The 22823-nt window shown below is 43.3% G+C and overlaps 2 protein-coding genes across 2 annotated transcripts in view; both read right to left on the bottom strand.

Moving 5' to 3' along the window:
• The window catches only part of LOC143766432 (uncharacterized), an 805019-nt gene that overhangs the window by 390627 nt on the left and 391569 nt on the right, over positions 1-22823 (bottom strand). The gene's annotated exons all lie outside the window — the stretch shown is intronic.
• On the bottom strand, positions 567-20808 carry LOC143766437 (uncharacterized). The gene is made up of 7 exons (XM_077254125.1): positions 20772-20808; positions 7472-7621; positions 7163-7342; positions 6966-7089; positions 6785-6882; positions 6497-6587; positions 567-2826 (listed from the first exon to the last, which is right to left on the bottom strand). Exons 1-7 carry the CDS (start codon positions 20796-20798, stop codon positions 1364-1366), a joined length of 2133 nt encoding a protein of 710 aa, XP_077110240.1. The 5' UTR covers positions 20799-20808; the 3' UTR covers positions 567-1363.

The following is a 22823-nucleotide window of genomic DNA, read 5'->3' as shown; positions in this document are numbered from 1 at the left end:
AAAAAAGTGCAATCCCATACTTGTTTATGTTTGGCTTTTTTTGCTAGGTTCACTAAATGCTAAAACTGACCTACATTATGAGTCTCCAGGTCATTACGATTTCATAGACACCAAACATGTCTAGGCTATTTTTTATCTAAGTTGTAAAAAAAATTTCCAAACTTTGCTTAAAAAAAATAAAAAATTGCGCAATTTTCCGATACCTGTACCATCTCCAATTTTTATGATCTTGGGTTGGGTGAGGGCTTCTTTTTTGTGTGCTGAGCTGACATTTTTAAGGATACCATTTCGGTGCAGATACGTTCTTTGATCACCCGTTATTGCATTTTAATGCAATGTCTCGGCGACCAAAAAAACGTAATTCTGGCGTTTTGAATTTTTTTCTCACTACGCCGTTTAGCGATCAGGTTAATATTTTTTTTGATTGATCGGGCGATTCTGAACTCGGCGATTAAAAATGTGTAGGTTTGATTTCTTTTTCATTTGTTTTATTTTGAATGGGGCGAGAGGGGGGGGTTATTTGAACTTTATTTTTTTTTATTTTTTTCATATTTTTTTTTTAAAAATTTAATTTTGCCAAGCTTCAATTGCCTCCATGGGAGGCTAGAAGCTGGCATAGCCTGATCGGCTCTGCTACATAGGGGCGATGCTCAGATTGCCCATACGTAGCTGAATTACGGAATTGCTATGAGCGCCGACCACCAGGTAGCGCTCACAGCAATCTGGCATCAACAACCATAGAGGTCTCCAGGAGACCCTTGGTTGTCATGCCGAAGTACCGCTGGCCCCCAATCACGTGACGGGATCAGCGGTGCGCTGACATGTCCCAGTTTTGATCCAGGCTCACCACCGGAGCCAGCACCAAAGCGGGGGTTCTGCCATCGGACATACTATTCCTTCCGATGGCAGAAAGGGGTTAAAGATCATATGGAACATAGGGAAAAGACTAATAGAATACCAAATGCTTTTTGAAAGCAAGTGAATTCTTAAACTTGGTTCTCTGTCTTCACTTTTTGGACATATCAAACAATAAGAGTAAGCCAGAGAGCAGCTGCAGCCTTGGCTTCCTGTTGATGTTCAATAGTCAAAGGCAGAAACAGTGAAGCCAGTGCTGATTCGGGCTGGGCTCCTTGTTCTGTAACAATCTCACATTAGCCCAGGGAACTTGAACAGCACCGGCATGCAAAATGAGTATGAGTGTTTTTTTTATTTGAAGTAGGAAAAACATGAGGAATGACAAGGTGTTATCCTAGTAATGGACAGCCCCTTTAAGAAATACAATTTTTGGTTAAAACATTTCCAACATTCTGAACATGAAAAGGCTTCTCCCCTTTGTGACTTCTCTGATGTTAAAGAGTTGATTTTATTGTAAAACATTTCCTACATTATAAAAATGAAAAGACTTCTCCCCTGTGTGAGTTCTTTGGTGTATAACAAGATTACATTTCTTATTAAAACATTTCCCACATTCTGGACAGGAAAAAGGCTTCTCCCCTGTGTGAATTCTCTGGTGGCTAACTAACCCTGATTTCTGATTAAAACATTTCCCACATTCTGAACAGGAAAAAGGCTTCTCCCCTGTGTGGGTTCTCTGATGCTTAACCAATGCTGATTTCTCGTTAAAACATTTGCCACATTCTGAACATGAAAAAGGTTTCACCCCTGTATGGGTTCTTTCATGTATAACAAGCTTGCATTTCTGGTTAAAACATTTCCTACATTCTGAACAGGAAAAAGGCTTCTCCCCTGAGTGGGTTCTCTGGTGCGTAATCAAAGCTAATTTCTCGTTAAAACGTTTGCCACATTCTGAACATGAAAAAGGTTTCACTCCTGTATGGGTTCTCTGGTGCGTAACCAAAGCCGATTTCTGATTAAAACATTTCCCACATTCTGAACAGGAAAAAGGTTTCACCCCTGTGTGGGTTCTTTGGTGTATAACAAGATTGCATTTCTTGTTAAAACATTTCCCACATTCTGAACAGGAAAATGGCCTCTCCCCTGAGTGAGTTCTCTGGTGCATAACCAAACCTGATTTCTGATTAAAACTTTTAGCACATTCTGAACATGAAAAAGGTTTCACCCCTGTGTGGGTTCTTTGGTGTATAACAAGATTCCATTTCTTGTTAAAACATTTCCCACATTCTGAACAGGAAAATGGCTTCTTCCCTGTGTGAGTTCTCTGGTGCTTAACCAAAGCTGATTTCTCGTTAAAACATTTCCCACATTCTGAACATGAAAAAGGTTTCACCCCTGTGTGGGTTCTTTGGTGTATAACAAGATTGCATTTCTGGTTAAAACATTTCCCACATTCTGAACAGGAAAATGGCTTCTCCCCTGTGTGGGTTCTCTGGTGCTTAACCAAAGCTGATTTCTCGTTAAAACATTTCCCACATTCTAAACAGGAAAAAGGCTTTTCCAATGTGTGACTTTTTTGGTGTCTACCAAGATGGGATTTGTGTTTAAAACATTTTCCACACTTGGAACAAGAAAATCTTTTCTCCACTGTGTGAATTTTTGGATGTTTAAGAAAAGACTTCTCGATGAGAAAATTGTTTCCATATTCTGAACATGAAAATGGCTTCTTTGCTTTAGGAGTATTTCCGTTTTTAATTCTTATTTTGTGACTCTGATTTTCCTTAGATGGCGCCAATGAATCAGAAGACAGGACCTTTTTGAAAGGAGCAGATGATAGGTCTTTGCTGTGAAGGGATGATGGTATATCTGGAGTAATGGCATTAACTTCAATTGTATCCAGTGGGATCTCGAAATCATCTGATTTAAACATTGAAGATTCCAGCTGTTCCTCTGATCTTCCGGTAAAGTCATCTTCCAAGATATAAACCAATTATTATGTTTTGAATAAAATATCTTTGAATGTCATTTAACATTTCTACTTAAACTGTCTGTAAAAATGGCAAGTTATGCAAAAATATTGACTTCTTCACCAAGACAACGACAGCTCACAGTCTAATAGAAAATCTCATAGGATGAACCAGTGGAGTGTGGTGTTCAACTGTTTGTTCATTATGCCTCCCAAATATGGAATAAAAAGCCACAAAGAAATGCTATGTTGACAAACCTAATGCCAATAAAAACTTCTATTCATCTAACAAAAAACATGTCCCCACTCAGGTCCATTATCTATCAGTGAAAAAACAGAAGGTTTTCACATTATTAGTGTCTCAAAGGCTCTTGAAAAGTAATATGGCTTAAATTAACCAATTCAGCAATAAACAATCTCCCAAGCCAAATTTGAGAAGTGAGAAGAACCCGCTTAATTTACGGTGTGAGTGTATCCTGGAGCACAATAAGGGCACTATGTGTTGGGTAATAAAATACAATGTAGGAGAACGTGGTCAAATTCTGCACTGCTGAATCATGTAGTCCAAAGGTATTGTTAAAAAGTGGTCTTTATTCAACGCATTTCTGAGTTTCAAAGAACGCCTTCATCAGGAAATACCACATAAGAATGTCATTATAGGTCAGAAAAATCTTTAAATAGACAGACAGTTCAGGTACAATTCAAATCTCGGCCCAAACAGGTCACCTGATTGGAGATATCAAAGTTCAGTGACTGAACACATGGTAGACACATAATCAACAGGGTATACAGTATATTCCCAAAGGAAAATATTATATTCTCAAATTATGTGAAAATAAATATAAAATTATTTTTTCTTTGATTATAGTGGCATAAAAATGAAAAAAAAAAAGACGGAAAAAAGAAAAAAAGGGGAGAAAAGAACGGATGAGAACTCATGAGCCAAAAGCAATACACCCCAAAGAGAACCATCATCTGAAGGAGCCACAATCAAATAACACAACAATGTTCCACTATTTTTTCTTTGGGAATATACTGTATACCCTGTTGATTATGTGTCTACCATGTGTTCAGTCACTGAACTTTGACATCTCCAATCAGGTGACCAGTTTGGCGCCGAGATTTGAATTGTACCTGAACTTTCTGTCTATTTAAACAATTTTCTGACCTATAATGACATTCTCATGTGGTATTTCCTGATGAAGGAGTTCTTTGAAACTCAGGATCGCGTTGAATAAAGACCACTTTTTAACAATACCTTTGGACTACATGATTCAGCAGCGCAGAATTTGACCACGTTCTCTTACATTGTATTCTCAACGGCCGGTCCCTCGTGGATCTGCAGCAGCGAATCTTTCCAATGCTTGTCTTAAGCTACGTCTGGTGAGTGCTTTTACCTTGCATTGACTGCTTAATCTCGGATGAAACCCTATTGCACTTTTTTCCTCCAACAGTTTTCATAGCAAATCACTTGGGTAATAAAATGGCATATTTGCAATTTTTTTTTCTCCTACATCCACTGTGTGCCAATTTCCTGAAAGTGCCTGTGGAATCAAAAATTGTCACTACTCCAATAGATTACTTCCCTGAGGGTTATAATTTCCAAAATGGAGTCATTTTATGGGGATTGCTACAGCTCTGATTTTCTGAAATTTTGTCAAATTAGAGCTTCTGATGTTGTGTCACAGCTCTTCTAGGATCTGCTCCTATGACGTCAAAAGGAGTGTCCTTATTCATAAGGCAGGCCGGGCTGGTAATGGAGTACACGTTAGTACCAGAAGCTGGAGGACTTAGGCTCAATTCAGCCACTAAGATAAGGGTTCCTGAGACAGGTAGTACCATCCAGTCTGGCAGTAAGGGTGTATGTGCTGTCCAGCTGAAGTAATCTGCTCCCTGATTCAGCCAATTGGGTAGCACCATATTCTACGAAAACTCTAAGCATTTTGAAGGTAGCAGCCAGATACAGCCCTGTTCTCCTCTGGTTCAGTCCTCTATGCTATGCTCACGGCTCGAGTATTTGTTTCCTCTTGTGATTCCGGCCTGTTTGCTGACCACTCTTCTGATTTTGTATTTTCCCTGCCTTACTGGTTCTGACCTGGCTACCTGACTATTGTTCTTCCCATTTCACATCACCGAACAGCAGGCAACACTGTGGCCTGAGCCTGGGGGGTCTCTATGTAAGTCCAGATACATGTTGTGGTTTTAAAGGGTGATGAGCAAGACAATCCCTGGAATCAGGAAAATGGAGTAGATAGCGCCACGTCTGTTTGTAGTGGCTGACAGGTGGCCACAAAAACTGCTACTAATACATTGTGTCTGCCAATTATTCCAGTAAGATCTGGATTCAAATAGCTAAATGGTGCTCTTTCCCTTCTCAACCTTGAAATGTGCCCAGACAGTAATGTACAACCATATTTAGGGTATTGTCGGAAACAAGAGAAGTTGTAAAATAATTTGTGAGGGCCACCTGTTTGCTATTACCCTTTGTGAATGTGATAAAATGTGGGCTTATATTTTGTGAAGAATTCTAAAATTATCACCACATGAAGTGACACTTGTGGGCCCTGATTAGGAACACAAAACTGACTGCAGGAACTGGTTATTAGAGTATTTTGTTAACTAACTACTGTGGTCAACAACTGTGACTATAGACAATAACACATCTACTGAAATGATCAAACTCAACAAACTTCATCAGTAAAAAATGAGTGATTAGTGGTGAAACCTCTCTGGAGTAGTTACAGTATGGGGCTTGGTGGTTCTTAGTAATCTATATTATCGTAATTTTCTGTCAGATGAGTTTTAAGAAGAAATATTAGATAGTCAAAGATAAGAGAAGATAAAGTATTATTACTCCACATTTCAGGAGAGATTGTGCAGTAATCTGAATTCCTTAGGATTGAAAACACAATGAAATTTATGACGTGGAGTGAATCCATGAAACCAGGGCTCGAGCCATGCCAACATCTTCTGCAGACGTGAATAAATGTATATTACAACCATCAGCCATGCACAGCTTAGAGATATATCATGGGATAAGTGTAATATTTTGTATGTAGTTTATCATAATCCTCGTTGATATTAGTTGGTTTTAAAGAAATTGAAAAGTCAGGATGAAGGTGAAACTGTTGTTTTTGAACAGAAAATCCCACTTGGCCCTGACTGCACATTTAATGTTGTCGATCATAAAAGCAAAGTTTGGCCAGAAAGACTGGACCTGGTCTTGTAGGGACCATATGAGCACATTCAGCAGCACAGAAGGGCGAGAATCTAGATTTATCCAATAAGATATTAGGGATCTAGGAAGCCAATAGCATCATTACCCTCCGCTTTCTCTTACAGGCCCATTATAATATTTTTCTTCAAGTGATTTTCTAACTTTTTAGCACATTCTACATCATTTGGCTTTGTAGTTTACAGATCTGGGCAGGTAATGGTCAGTGTCTGCTAATTCCAGGGGGGTAGTTGGATACTCCAGGATCTAACTTCTATAGAAAAGTATTTAATTTCACAAAGTAATTTCAACATTTCCAAATAGAGCAGAATGTTGTGGTCTAGAGGCAAAATGGTGACCACACGATTGTGATACGACCGGAACAGACTATCGATAAAGCAGCCACAGCCAGCGACTGAGAAAAATCTGTGACTTCTCTGCATTTAGTAGTTTCTACTCACCTGGGTAGTCATATGTAGGAATCTCCTCTTTACACTGCTCATCACCCCTCACATATGTCTCTGCGGTATTAATATAGGTCAGATCTTCACCCTGAAACAAATATTGTAAAAGTCACACAGAGATGGAGAAGTGACATCTATGATCAGTTCTAATTCTGCCATCTCCACCGTTCGCATTATACAAGTATAAAACATATAATACTGGTGGATAAAACAAATTGTGCACAAGACCTTCACAGCCATCTACACATCATAGGGGAGATCTCATGACACCTTCTCTCCATCTACCTGATGATCCTGAGGAACATTAGGATCCTCTTGCTTACAGTCCTCTGGAAGACGAATACGGGTACATCTCTCTGGTGTTGTCCTCTTACTGGATAGATCTGAAAGAAACACATACCAGGACTGAATTCATTATTTACATACAGATAATAATAGTCCGTGTATATGTAGTCCTGTCTATTACCTGGTGATGTGAGGGGTTGAGGACTCTCCATCATGACGTCCTTGTATACATTTTTGTGTCCCTCTAAATACTCCCACTCCTCCATGGAGAAATAGACAGCGACATCCTGACACCTTACAGGAACCTGACACATACAATAATACCGTCATCCCCCAATCCCTTCATAGCGTTACTGTATAATGTCCCAGCAGTGTCACCTCTCCAGTCAGCAGCTCAATCATCTTGCAGGCGAATTCTAGGATCTTCTGGTCATTGATGTCCTCATATACCAGGGTGTTACATGGAGGCCTTGGGATTGGACTCATGGGTCTTCCCCATCCCTCAGACACAGGGTCCTGACAGCGCTCACTAGAGATCTTCTTCACTACTGTGTAATCCTGGTTATGGAGAGACACATTAATAAATCTCACTACAGACATTTTCAGAGTCCTCACCTCTCCAGTTCTGTCCATCTGTTATTCCCATAGATAACAATGATGTAATGTGACATCATCAGAATCTCTCACCTCTCCAGTAAGCTGGAAGAGGATCTCTAGGGTGAGGTGTAATATCCTCTCCGCCATCTTGTCTCTGTCCATATCCATTCTTGACAGGTAATTCAGGAAAATTCTCTTATATAGAAGATCTTCACTGAGAGGATCCGATATTGTAGAAACCTGAATGAGAAGAAGATGAGCCGATGTAACATCATAAAAATCCTGTGTAAGAATGCAATTATTTGAGATAATAAGGGAAACACATTGTCACGATCCATGTTTGGATATGTGGCAGATCTGGTTTCCCTGATTTAAACCTTTTTTCCTTTCTGGTCATTGGGGGTTAATGCAGTTTTCTCCCCCCGGTGGCCGCTGGTGTTATTGCATTGTTGCTGGGTCAGCTGATGTTTGTGACCACTCCTACCTTCCTTTATAAGGTCACCTGGTGCATCAGCTGACTGTTGATTATACAGGTCCTTTCAGGAGACCAACCTTGCAGTAGCAGCTCCCTGGTGTCAGCCAAGTCTGGTGTTTGGAGCTCAGTTACTGTACTATCTGTGTTGTGGAGTCTGCAGCGGCGTGCACAAGCTAAGTTCTGAGTTTTTGTTACTTTGAGGGGAACACGATACCAAAAGGTGAATGCACAAACTACACTCTCATATTGTTTATTTGCTTTGTGGTGCTGTTTACACTGTTCACCTCCTGGGTTGGGGGTTTAGTTCAGGGTTTAGCAGGAGACAGGGACAGGTCGGTGACTTGGGCCTCCCTACCTTCAAGGGTACCCTTAAGTTAAGGAAAGACAGGGCTTCCCCTAGCCTGAGGGGCAGTTCAGGGACCCAGATTCCTCATCTCCTGTCTTCCTATTTCTGCCCCATGTCATTATAACCAACCGTTCCTTTTTTTTCTGGTGAGCCATGGCCCAAATGCAGGCCTTTGCGCAATTGCTACAGACTCTCACCGAGGAGTGTAAGGTGCTGCGTGGTGAGGTGGTGCAGCAGCTGCAGCAATTGTTGGGGTTTTGGTCCTCGGCTCAGGTACAGGCTCAACCAGAACCCAAGATATCTCTCCCAGACAGGTTCTCTGGAGGGAGAGATAAATTTTTGGTTTTTAAGGAGGCCTGCAAGTTGTACTTCAGGCTCCGCCCTCGTTCATCAGGGAGTGAGGAACAACGGGTGGGAATCATCGTTTGCCTTCTTAAGGGTGATCCCCAATCCTGGGTCTTCTCCCTGCCGACCGGTTCACCATCCCTACGGTCTGTGGACGAGTTTGTTACGGCTCTGGTGTATGGTGATCCAGATGGCGTCTCCCTGGCGGAATCCCGACTCTGTAAGATAAAGCAAGGGGGTCGGCCGGCTGAGGAGTACTGTTCAGAGTTCAGGAGGTGGGCCACCGACACACAGTGGAATGACCTTGCCCTTAGGAGCCATTTTATGCAGGGTCTGTCCCCTAGGTTGCAAGATACTCTGGTGCAGTACGCAGCCCCCAGGTCGTTGGAGGCTGCCATGTCCCTTGCCATCCGGGTGGATAGATACTTGAGGGAGAGGCATACACCAAATGTGCCCCCTATAGTCCTAGCTAGGGAGGAGGACACACCTGGGCAGGAGGACGAACCCATGCAGGTAGGAGGAGTTGGTTCCCAAACTGGGTTGCCTGCGGTTCGCCGTAGAGTGGGGGCGTGTTTCTACTGTGGTCAGACCGGTCATTTTATCAATGTCTGCCCAGCGCGTGCCAAAGTACCTGCACCATCTAAAGAGCCGCATCCTCCTGGTCGTGTGGAGGGAGGCGACCAGGGTGTGTATAATTTCCTCCATTTTTTTTGTCTGTGTACCTTGCCTGCTGAGGTGGTTATTGGTGGGGTAACTGAGAATATTCCGGTGCTTGTGGACAGTGGAGCAGGAGTCAATTTGGTGGATGCTCATTTTGTCCAGACCCATGGCCTGATGAGAAGGATGCTAGCGAAACCCTTAAGCGTCCAGGCCATTGACTCTGCTCCGCTCAGCCAGGGGAGGATTACACAAGTCGTAGACAATATACATCTGCGTATAGGGGCTTGTCATGTAGAGTCTTTATCATGCTACGTCTTGGAGGGCATATCAACTCCCATGGTTTTAGGACTCCCTCGGTTGAAAAGACATAACCCGATCATAGATCGGCAGTCCAGGGAAGTAGTCAGCTGGGGTCAGTCGTGTAAGGACTGCTGCCCGGGAGCTACGATCTCTACCGTTCTTCTAAAACCTACCCCTTCCCTTTCAGTGGGGGCAGCAGAGGTGCTGCCAGGGACTAGGGGCAAGACTTTACCCTCACTACAGGTTAACCCGGTCGGTCAGAGACCTCTTAGGAGGAGGGGTCAGATGAGGGTGGTGGTTCCCTCAGAGCATTGTGGGGGTGTGAGTGTAGTGACACAGGAGGACGCCTCTGTTGTCAATTCCTCAAAGAATTCTCCATTCTGTGGCAAACGTTTGCATGGAAATAAACGTTCAGGTCCTGACCTGTGTGAATGAGTACGTATGGGTGTCCACCAAAAACATCAGGTGGAAGTGTGCAACTGGGATCTGGAGTTCCAGGGTCATTGGGCCATATCGGGTGTCGGCCATTCTCAGCCCGGGGACTTTTCAGTTGGAGTTACCCCCAGTTATGCACGTACATAACTTATTCCCCAGGTCGGCGCTCTGGAGATTTGTGGCTCCTCCGGAGCCTACGTTGCTGGCATTTTCATCAGGTCGCGTTTGCCATAAACCTGAGAGTCGGGTGCCTGACGAGGTGAACTCTGGTGGATAGAGGCGTCCTCACTGTAGGTAGGTCTGGTGAGGTCTCATGTTGAGTGTCCAGAGGCCCAATCATTGAAAGGGGGGTACTGTCACGATCCATGTTTGGATCTGTGGCAGATCTGGTTTCCCTCTGACTTAAACCATTTTCCTTTCTGGTCATTGGGGTTAATGCAGTTTTCTCCCCCCGGTGGCCGCTGGTGTTATTGCATTGCTGCTGGGTCAGCTGATGTTTGTGACCACTCCCACCTTCCTTTATAAGGTCACCTGGTGCATCAGCTGACTGTTGGTTATATAGGTCCTTTCAGGAGACCAACCTTGCAGTAGCAGCTGGTGTCAGCCTAGTCTGGTGTTTGGAGCTCAGTTACTGTACTATCTGTGTTGTGGAGTTTGCAGCGGCGTGCACAAGCTAAGTTCTGAGTTTTTGTTACTTTGTAGTTTGTGCATTCACCTTTTGGTATCGTGTTCCCCTCAATCTCATATTGTTTATTTGCTTTGTGGTGCCGTTTACACTGTTCACCTCCTGGGTTGGGGGTTTAGTTCAGAGTTTAACAGGAGACAGGGACAGGTCAGTGACTTGGGCCTCCCTACCTTCAAGGGTACCCCCAAGTTAAGGAAAGACAGGGCTTCCCCTAGCCTGAGGGGCAGTTCAGGGACCCAGATTCCTCATCTCCTGTCTTCCTATTTCTGCCCCGTGACACACATGAGGAGATACAACATCTACATGTTCTATTCTCTAGTCTAGACTGGAACATAAGTTGAATTGCTGGCTAAGACATCTCCATGCTCCCAATGACTTTCTATGTTTCTCACTGCTTCAGCAACTGAATGGCTGTAGGAATCACAAGTTTGATGGGAATGACTAGGAAATACAGAGACTGGCGGGGGACCTAAGCCGCAATGGTATTTTTTATTATTTTACAACATACCGAGGTTCTTCCATGACATCTACTAATAAAACCTATATATCTAGGCCACAGACAACAAGCAGCTTCTTCCTCGGAGTCGGCAGCTGAATAAGTTTCTCCTAGACTCATCTTCCATAACGCTAATTCTCGTCTCATTTCCCGACACTGGAATCGGCATTAGCAATACTGCAGGAGATATTCATTACACGCGACAGGAGAAATAACTACTTCATGATAAGGACGACATCTTCATCTTCTACTACGGCTCTAGAAACATATTTGGCCGGAGTCCGTCACTGACTCCATCACCACCGGCCGTCTATATGAAGGTTTCCCGTCTTCCCCGCACTGTAATCTTCTATCACGTTAGATCTCATGTCTGATTCACACACAGAAGTTTCAGGCTTTTATAAAAGCTTGTTTGTAAGAACAACAAGATAGGAGTTGTTTGACGTCAATATCTCCATGTACAGTGTTTTATTTTCTCCTTATATTATCTTAGGTTTTTTTAGCTTTTTTTTTAGCTTATATATTATATGAAAAATACCCCCTCAAAAATTGGTGTGCAGGTGAAACGCCCACCAGGGCCGTGGGGTACCCGGTACCGGGTCCAGTATTCACAGGGGGATGTCACGTTGGCAACGACCTGATCCGTGGCCCTGGGCGCCCATGTTAAAGGGAATGTCCTTAAAGGGGTTTTGAATAAAGTTTGTGTTCGTGACGCCACCTGTGGTATTCGGTCAGTGGGGACCGACGCTGCTTAAAGGGGTCCTCTGGGGGATATTATGGCAGCTGAGATGGTATAACTTCCCACAGGTGAAGTATGTCCCCAGGGCTCCCAGTGTATAGATGAGGATGGTGAGCGGTGCAGTAAAGAATGGAGGACACAGGTTTGCAGTCTTTTTACCTGGTTTACTGAAGACTTCAGGCAGCCACTGTCCAGGGCACCAGATCACAGGTACAGGCAGGGTCCGGCTGGCTTTGAAGTGAATTCAGAGTCCCCTTTTACCAGGTGGAGTTAAAAGCCTTCCTCATAGCGCAGGAGTTAAAAGCCTTCCTCATAGCGCAGTGGTGATGTAGTCCCTTACTGCCTATGGCTTCTGATAGGGTACTCACAGTTCTCTCTGTCCTACATAAAGGTGGGACACAAACCCGTATGGAAGGTGACTCGAGCCTTTTTACAGGGTCTCTCACGACCCGGGCGCTATGTGCCACTGTGCCTCCTGGGTGTTGGGGCAGCCAGGTGATGTATAATCCAGCTGTCCTGCTGGTTTCTGCTGCGGGCTGTGTTGGATTCCTCTGGTGCCATCCACCCCATTCTGGTGTTAGCTGCTGGTAAGCGCCATTTACAGCTATTTGCTTTGATTATATGGTTACTTTGGGTTAGCACTTCATTTTGTTTTTTTCTTTAGTGCTACTCATTTCGGTTGGTGCTGGCTGCAGGAAAGTGCTATTATATAAGGATTTATTCAATGAGACCATACTATTGCACTATATTAGCACTTTCATTATGGCATGCCTTCCTGATTTAGGTGATACTGGCAGCTAAGTGGGGTATATGGCACTCATGATTTTTCGTGTCATCCTGTTGTAATTTTTACTGTGTGTTACACTTTATTAAATTTTCACAATAAAATACTCTTTTTAACCTAAGTACTCCCTTTTCCTCCTCATTTTTCTGGTTTCTGCTGTAAGTCTTAGAGTCCCTCACAACCTCGGTCTTCCTGCTAACGGTAATCTGCGCTTGCCAGGGAGGTAGCTGATTCACTGCTCTGCTCCCCTGGTGTCACTCTCCTGTGCTTCGCTCTCCTGCATGCTCATTAACAATATTCTTCCTTTCGTATTCTTTCTCCAGGAGCTGTAGCAACTCTGGCTACATGGCTCCTTCAGTCCTTCCGACACTCAATGTCTGACTGCTCTCTTCTCTGTCCTCTGACAGACTGCCTAATCTCTCTTCCCTCCGGACCAGAATGTATTTATAGGGGAGTTCCCCCTAAACTAGGTTTAGAGCTCCCCCTTCTGGCCTGGAGTGTGAACATGTTTTGTGTATTGTGGTTACCTGATTAAAGAGATCCTTCATCGCTTCTAAACATGACATCACTCTTCCCATGAGGAAAGCAATGCCACTGTGATGACCAGGACCCTGGGGCATCACACAGGTACTGTTGAAAAATTATACTGTGTTTGTGGGGGCCAAGAAACTGGCATTGTACGGTATCAAGAATGGGGATAAGTGAGGGTTTATTATCTAGTGGTTTGGGTGGAAGAATATTGTGTGGGACATCTTGTACTAACATAATGTGTGGGGGATACTGTGGGAACATAATACTGTGTCTGGGGGCCAAGAAAGGGGCACTTTACTATGAGAGTAATACAGGTTTCCTTGGTTCCCGTCTTTCATAGTTGGGTCGTTTGTATCTATCAGCGGAAAAGGAACAAAACCATTGTGATTCTTATAAGGAGACAACATAAACCCCCCTAAATATAACATTATATAACAACCCCACAATCTGTGACTCTTCAGGGTAAATCGCTCTCTCACCATTGGATTAGAGCTGATACTATGAAGCTAAAGTGACTAAACAGACTTTCTGTCACCTCCATAAAGGGGCACTTTTCCGTGTTCGTCAGAACTGTCCGAGGATTATTAAGGGTGACAGTTTCCCCCAACTGCTACAGTCCTGGTGGGATTTACTCGGTAAAGTGCTGGAATCACTTTCTCCCAAAGAGTTAAATGGCGTCTGTAACTTCAATGTCTTTCTATGAAGCTTCTTCTCTGAACTTTCTTCCTCTGTTTTCTTCTGTATTTTTATTACTCTCCGGAATCAGGAATGTATTAAGTCCTATAGAAACTGTGGAGAAAGAATCATTTCTAGTTCTGTGTTTCCAGGATTCTTCTTGTGGGAATTGGCTGCCATATCCCCTGTGCAATATATTTCTAGTATTATTGGTTTATAATACAGTAATTCAATGGGCGTGAGATGGTTGTTTGTTTATCTCCCCTTTCTCTTGTATTCTTGTCATGTATGTTTATGTAACGTATGTGCATTTGTTCTGACATTTGACATCTGATGGATCTTATTTCACGGATTTGACAGGATCTTCTCCTGAATTTTTTAATAGGACTTACAGGTGGATCCAGTCCTGAAAGCAGAATATCCAGCAAGTATTTGCCATATATTCAAGCAAATTCCCTGAAGTGTCATCAATTGTATCTAGTAAAATGCTTGAGTTCTCGTTACTCGAATCCAGTAGGTTGGAGAGGCTTGACTCGAGTACCGAATATAATGAAAGTCAATGAGAAACTCAAAATTGTTTTCCAGAAGACTCTAACAAGAGGGCAGGAAAATCAAAGAAATGGATTGAAAGAGCGCTCAAATGGAATAGGAACAGCATTGAGAAGATACCTGGACACATCTCTGACTTCCAGGTCACAGTCTGACCGGGAGTGACCTATGAAGCGTCTTTCTCAGAACAAGGCTCAAAAGGTTGTACTACAGAATTGGCGGACCTCGTAGGAGCACCATGGACTATGTCCGAGCTGTGGGGCTAATAAATTGGTGAATGAGCGACTGTCTCTTGTCTTTATTCAATTAAGTCTCCCTTTTTAGGCCTTTCAGGTTTCCATTTGTGGACTGCATCGGAATGCTTGAACTAATTTGGGCCAGCATGGCTTTTTTTTTTAAATCAATAAATTGGTGAACCAGGAAGTCAGGGAGTTTTTTTAAATATACATTTTTGTGTGATAGATACCTCTCCAATATTAATCCCATAGATTGATGTCCGCTTACAATACACTGCTGGCATCAACCCCAAAATATATTAGCCCAATTGCTAACATAGCAAGGCAAACGGGAAGAGCCAGACAAAGTGGTAGAATTTGTGCATCTTGTGATGCGCCATTGTTCATGCCAGCTAGCTTCTTGGCTTGCAAAACAGAGGAGGAAAAACTATGCAAATATATTAAATAATCAAATAATGAGAGTTGATTTCATCACTATTCTTCCTCTTTACCTGTGAATACTGGCTTGAATGACACTTGTTAACAATAAAAAGAGGTTAGATGCCTCTGTAACATGAAACAGATATTCAGCCAAAACATCCAAACATCCAAAGAACCAGAGACTCTCTACAGGAGAGCAATGAAGCCTCCCCGCACCCCTCTCTCTCTTCCCTGCCGCCTTTCCATGAATGTCTAAATGCTGCATGTAGCAAATAAAGGACATTAACTACAGTATCTCAGGGGTGAGTGCCATATCTGTTATATTGGTTGGAATGATGGGAAAGGGCCCCCTGCCTGCTCAGGGGCCCCATAGCAGCAGAGCAGGGAGATCGATTCTCCCTGCTCTGCCGCAGAATGTAACTGTATTGGCGCGCTGCATGCGCCGATGCAGTAGCGTAGCTCGAGATGGACCCCCTCAGAGTGCGGTGCCCTGAGCGACCACCCCCTATGCCCCCCGGCAGCTACGCTACTGTCTGGCCCTACATCCATTCAGCAACACAGATTATATCCACATTAACACGCTCATTCATCTTCCTAAGCTTGTCATTACCTCCTCTCTGTGTGCGTGCCACAGGCGGGGTCATCGGTCGTGGAAGCTTTGAAGTAACAGCTGCTCTCATCCCGGCCAGTCAGCGGAAAGGTGAGACTCTGGTATGTGCACTATTTTGAGAATTTTGCTGGGACTATTCTATGTATTATTTGCCTGTTTTGTGGTTAAATAAAATATTGCCACACTGTTTTACCCTCACCCCGTGTTGTCTAAGTAGTATTACGCCCATGGTAAAAGGAGAGTGTGCGTTCATTAGGATGATCCCTAGTCCATGCAGTTTCGGCTCATGAACAAGAGCACCCACTGATCCCCCGTGTTTCCACATTAATCAATGCCAAGGAAAAAAAGCCAGATAATTTCGGCCCCTTAAAAACGATAATAACAAGATAATTGTTATAGAGGACAAAGAAAAGGCTGAAATATTAAACAGGCACTTTTCATCCATGTTCACCAATGAACCGTTTGTTTCAGTTATCATTCAACAAGGCAAAAATCCAAGTTCACCAACTGAAATAATAGTTAAACACGAAAAGAAGTACTCATGTGTCTGAGCAATTTGAACATTGGAGGATGGCTGATGTGGTACTGATATTTAAGAAGGGAAAGAAGGTGGATCCAGGTAACTACCGTCTGGTAAGTCTGACATCAATAGTGTGCAAAGTTTTTTAAGGGCATCAGAAGAGATGACCTGCAGAGATATATTGCAGAGAATAATATAATAACTGACAACCAGCATGGACTCATAAAGGATAAGTCTTGTCTAACTAGCATATTGTATTTCTATGAGGCGGTGAGTGCAAATCTGGATGTTGGTAATGACGTAATTTATCTGGACTTTGCAAAGACATTTGTTTCTGTATCGCATAACAGCCTTAGGGCTCCTTTCCACTTGCGAGGAAAACGGACTAGTGCAATCCGATAAAAAAATCGGATTACACTCGGACCAATGTTATTCAATAGGTGTCTTTTCATTTGCGATTTTTTTTTTTTTTTTTTTTTCTCAGCCGAAATCGGACTGAGAAAAAAACCGCAGCATGCTGCGTATTGCTGCGATTCTCGGACGAGACTCGACAATGCAAGTCAATGGGTGCGAGAAAAAAATCGCACAGCACTCGCACCATGCGAGTTCTGTCTGATTTTTACGCACCGGTGTCCTTTGAAAAGCCGGCAATTCAGCGCGGTGTACAGTAAAATCACACTGACAGGTTAGAATAGAGTAGATACACTCACTGGCCACTTTATTAGGTACACCTGTCCAACTTCTTGTTAACACTTAATTTCTAATCAGCCAATCACATGGCGGCAACTCAGTGCATTTAGGCATGTAGACATGGTCAAGACAATCTCCTGCAGTTCAAACCGAGCATCAGTATGGGGAAGAAAGGTGATTTGAGTGCCTTTGAACGTGGCATGGTTGTTGGTGCCAGAAGGGCTGGTCTGAGTATTTCAGAAACTGCTGATCTACTGGGATTTTCACGCACAACCATCTCTAGGGTTTACAGAGAATGGTCCGAAAAAGAAAAAAAATCCAGTGAGCGGCAGTTCTGTGGGCGGAAATGCCTTGTTGATGCCAGAGGTCAGAGGAGAATGGGCAGACTGGTTCGAGCTGATAGAAAGGCAACAGTGACTCAAATCGCCACCCGTTACAACCAAGGTAGGCCTAAGAGCATCTCTGAACGCACAGTGCGTCGAACTTTGAGGCAGATGGGCTACAGCAGCAGAAGACCACACCGGGTACCACTCCTTTCAGCTAAGAACAGGAAACTGAGGCTACAATTTGTACAAGCTCATCGAAATTGGACAGTAGAAGATTGGAAAAACGTTGCTTGGTCTGATGAGTCTCGATTTCTGCTGCGACATTCGGATGGTAGGGTCAGAATTTGGCGTAAACAACATGAAAGCATGGATCCATCCTGCCTTGTATGGAGCATCTTTGGGATGTGCAGCCGACAAATCTGCGGCAACTGTGTGATGCCATCATGTCAATATGGACCAAAATCTCTGAGGAATGCTTCCAGCACCTTGTTGAATCTATGCCACGAAGAATTGAGGCAGTTCTGAAGGCAAAAGGGGGTCCAACCCGTTACTAGCATGGTGTAACTAATAAAGTGGCCGGTGAGTGTATATACACATAGAATAGGTATATATACATATATATATGTCAGTGAGACACCTATATGTATATATTTATATTTAATGCAGCGCTAGATAGCATAAAAGCCGCTAATTCAATTGCCGGCTTTTACTCTCTCCTTCACAAACCCGACAGGATATGAGACATGGTTTACATACAGTAAACCATCTCATATCCCTTCTTTTATTACATATTCCTTCTTTTATTACATATTCCTCTTCACTAATGTAAGAAGTGTCTGTGTGTCAAATTTGGGGGCTCTAGCTATTAAATTAAAGGGTTAAATCGCGGAAAAAATTGGCGTGGGCTCCCGCGCAATTTTCTCCGCCAGAGTGGTAAAGCCAGTGACTGAGGGCAGATATTAATAGCCTAGAGAGGGTCCATTGTTATTGGCCCCCCCTGGCTACAAACATCTGCCCCCAGCCACCCCAGAAAAGACACATCTGGAAGATGCGCCTATTCTGGCACTTGGCCACTCTCTTCCCACTCCCGTGTAGCGGTGGGATATGGGGTAATGAAGGGTTAATGTCACCTTGCTATTGTAAGGTGACATTAAGCCAGGTTAAAAATGGAGAGGTGTCAATTATGACACCTATCCATTATTAATCCAATAGTACGAAATGGTTAAAAAAACACACACATAATTACAAAGTACTTTAATGAAATAAAGACACAGGGTGTTGAAATATTTTATTATTTTCTTAATCCACCTGAAGACCCTCGTTCTGTAAAAAAGGAAAATTAAAAAATCAACAATATCCCATACCTTCCGTCGTTCCGTCAGTCCCACGATGTAAATCCATCTGAAGGGGTTAAATCATTTTACAGCCAGGAACTTTGCTAATGCAGTCGCTCCTGTCTGTAAAATGTTGTGAATGAATGGAGTGCAGGGGAATGTCCTGTAGTTACCTTGAGTCGCGGTGATGCGCCCCCTGCTGGATGTCCTCATATGAACTCGAGCGTGGGAGCTTTTCAAAAGCTCCAGTTCATGAGGACATCCAGCAGAGGGCGCATCACCGCAACTCAAGGTAACTACAGGTCATTCCCCTGCACGCCATTCATTCCTGGGGGTTTTACAGGCACGAGCACTGCTTTAGCAGAGCTCCTGGCTGTAAAATGATTTAACCCCTTCAGATGGATTTACTTCGTGGGACTTGACCTGAGCGACGGAAGGTATGGGATATTGTTGTTTTTTTTAATTTTTCCTTTGTTACAGGACGAGGGTCTTCATGTGGATTACCAGTATAATAAAATATTACAACATCCTGTGTCTTTATTTCATTTAAGTACCTTGTAATTATGTGTGTGTTTTTTTTTTAACCATTTCATACTATTGGATTAATAATGGATAGGTGTCATAATTGACGCCTCTCCATTATTAACCTGGCTTAATGTCACCTTACAATAGCAAGGTGACATTAACCCTTCATTACCCCATATCCCACTGCTACACGTGAGTGGGAAGAGAGTGGCCAAGTGCCAGAATAGGCGCATCTTCCAGATGTGCCTTTTCTGGGGTGACTGGGGGCAGATGTTTGTAGCCAGGGGGGGCCAATAACCATGGACCCTCTCTAGGCTATTAATATCTGCCCTCAGTCACCGGCTTTACCACTCTGGCGGAGAAAATTACGCGGGAGCCCACGCCAATTTTTTCTGCGATTTAACCCTTTAATTTAATAGCTAGAGCCCCCAAATTTGACACACAGACACTTCTTACATTAGTGAAGAGGAACATGTAATAAAAGAAGGGATATGAGATGGTTTACTGTATGTAAACCATGTCTCATATCCTGTCGGGTTTGTGAAGGAGAGAGCAAAAGCCGGCAATTGAATTAGCGGCTTTTCTGCTATCTAGCGCTGCATTAAATATAAATATATATATATGTGTCTCACTGACATATATATATATATATGTATATATACCTATTCAATGTGTATATATCTACTCTATTCTAACCTGTCAGTGTGATTTTACTGTACATCGCACTGATTTGCTGGCTTTTCAAAGGACACCGGTGCGTAAAAATCAGACAGCAATACGGATGTCATACGGATGTTGCGGAAAAAAATCGCATGGCACTCGCATGACAATCGCATGATTTTCCTCCGTTTTTTCAGTCCGTTAATCGGACCGTTTTGTCTCTTGCAAGTGGAAAGAGGCCCTTATACTGAAGCTACGGAAGCAAGGACTGGGGGAACTATATGCAGATGGGTAAGGAATTGGCTAAGTGACAGGAGACAAAGAGACAATAAATAGTATGTTCTCTAAATGGGATATAGTCAGCAGTGGATCTGTGCTAGGACCAATTCTTTTTAACCTCTTCATTAATGACCTTGCAGATGGGATTGAGAGTAAAGTGTCAGTCTTTGCTGACGACACCAAACTATGTAGGATATTAAAATCTGACCTTGAAATTACAATATTAAAAAATGATCTGTATAAGATCAAATGCGGTTTAATATTGATAAATGTAGAGTAATGCACCTAGCACGGCAGACACTATAACAGCTTTTAATAAATGGCCGGATGATTTCCTCAGTACAAGTAACACTGTGGGTTATAGTTACATTAGTGACAAAATGAACAATTGGTGGAGAAAGGTGGAACTTGATGGACCGAGGTCGTTATTCAGCCCATGTAACTATGTTTATTGGCCGTCTAACAGCCGTGAAACATACGGGGCCAAAGCACACAGGATACTGGATCAGGGGCCGAGCGGCTCACTCATCACTAGTATCTACATTATTGTGCTGGGGCGGAACTAGGAGAGGAATCATCGCAGTGTGGGAGAACTTCTCTGGGCTTCTGTCCTCTCATCCTGCAGGTGTCTGAGGACTTGGGGACCAGCGAAGCCGAATTCTGTCTACAGCTGTTACGTCACTGTTCACACCACACAGGGACCCTAAAAGCGTCTTTGTGCTAAAGGGGTTAATGTCCCCCCCCCAAGTAATGTGGCCTCCAGCACCTACCTCCACCTGCAGAGCCGCACTCCACATATATGGCTGCTCTGTGCGCACAGGACCTGTGATGAGGTCACAGGAGGGGAGGAGTCAGGGGTCACATGATCAGGGGCCTCAGGGAATGATATGAGGAGTGTAGACCCTACATGGAAACTTCTCCTCAGTCAGTGACATTCCCGCCATTATTCCCCCTCACTACTGGCACAATTACCCCGCGCCGCCTTCTCTACACAGTGTTATGTGTGGACTGTAACGTGTGATTTCTCTGGAGACAAATAGACCCCACACATGAGGGGATTATCACCAGTTACCGGACGTCTACTACAGCTCTGGCAAAAATTAAGAGACCACCACATCAAAACCCTGTCATGGGCAGCCCAATCTCCAGACCTGAACCCCATTGAAAACCTCTGGTGGAAAGCATGCCAAGAAGCATGAAAGCTGTGATTAAAAATCATGGTTATTCCACAAAATACTGATTTCTGAACTCTTCCTGAGGTAAAACATTAGTATTGTTGTTTCTAAATGATTATGAACTTGTTTTCTTTGCATTATTTGAGGTGTGAAAGCAGTGGGTTTTTTTTTGTAATTTTGACCATTTTTGTTTGTCAGAAAAAAATGCAAAATGTATTGCTTGGAACTTCGGAGACATGTTGTCAGAAGTTCATAGAACAAAAGAACAATTTACATTTTACTCAAAAATATACCTATAAAGAGAAAAATCTGACAAACTGAACATTTTGCAGTGGTCTCTTAATTTTTGCCAGAGCTGAAAATGGGGGCATATGATTGTGCTATTGTCTCCATACTAGGAGATAAAATGCTGAAATCACATTTATTTAACCCCTTCCAGGGAGGACGGCCTTAACAGACTATATTCAAAAGAGTCCGGCTAAGGGTCATATACGGCCATCCACCTCTCCAGTCGCCGTGGCTTTTTTCTTAAAAAAAGGATGGAGGGTTACGTACATGTAGTGAGCTGGCGGGCTGTGGCTGTTCCGTTATCATTGACATAGAATCTGTGACAGACACTGCCCCCGTGTGGCCAGAAGTTATACCTATGCCGAATGTGATTACATAGAAACAAACTGTATTGGCTAAACTCCCCCCTGTTATGTCATGTGACCAGGAAGGAGAGGAAGAAGAAGAAGAGCCCGGGAAACCAGTCGGTGCAGAGAGAGGTCTGTGTGTGCTGGCGTCCTCCTGTAGATGCGATATAGAAGATTGCCTGGATTACCCCTCTCTCTTGGAAGTTGACATCCAGATTGTTCCCAGCTCCCACACTGCGGAGCACTCAGCGGTGACATCTTCACAGATCCTGGAGCTCATGAACTGTAAGCGGGTCCTCTATTGAGAGGCCGAACATTCCACCCCTACCTGCTGAACCCCAAGGACTACAGTCTGGACCTGAGAGACAAAGTTTTGTTTAATTCCTTTTTCCTCTTTGGCTGGAGCGTCTCCCTGCTGTGACCGACAGGCCTGCGACGTGGGAAGATAACCTCTTGGAGCAAAGGAACTGGTAACGTGTGGATAGGGACAGTGAGGGATAGTTTGTTATTACACGTTATTTCTGTGAATAAGCATACTTTGTACTGTCTATTATTGTGTTCTGCTGTGTTAAGAAAAATGTATAAGAGTAAAGATACGTTTGTTAAGATGGAATCTGAGTGTGGAGGTTTTGCTGGGCCAGATCATAGATATGCATGGGCGGCCTTGCCCTCGGACACTTCATACATGCCAGAGATTTATAAAATCATGGTTCACAATCCCTGTCCTTTACCCCTTATACCTGACCTGCTTAACCAATTATCTGAAGCTAAATGGTTTTCCAAACTTGACTTGAGAGGGGCATAAAACCTTAGCAATGTGTTCCCAAAAACATTATTTCTGATAAAGGGGTTACATTTCTTAGCGTTTGGCTTAGTTTTTGTTCCAGATTGAGTATCAAGCTGACTTTTTCCTCAGGCTATCATCCAGAGATTAATGTAAAAACAGAATGGATGAACCAGGATAACAGGTTTTGTCTCTGCTAAATAGGAAGATTGGGTAGAATTTCTGTAC

The sequence above is a fragment of the Ranitomeya variabilis genome, chromosome 4 (assembly GCF_051348905.1).
Source record: "Ranitomeya variabilis isolate aRanVar5 chromosome 4, aRanVar5.hap1, whole genome shotgun sequence".
NCBI classification, from domain to species: Eukaryota; Metazoa; Chordata; class Amphibia; order Anura; family Dendrobatidae; genus Ranitomeya; species Ranitomeya variabilis.
The sequence above is the reverse complement of the archived record's forward strand: the minus strand, read 5'-3'. Positions and strand labels throughout refer to the sequence as shown.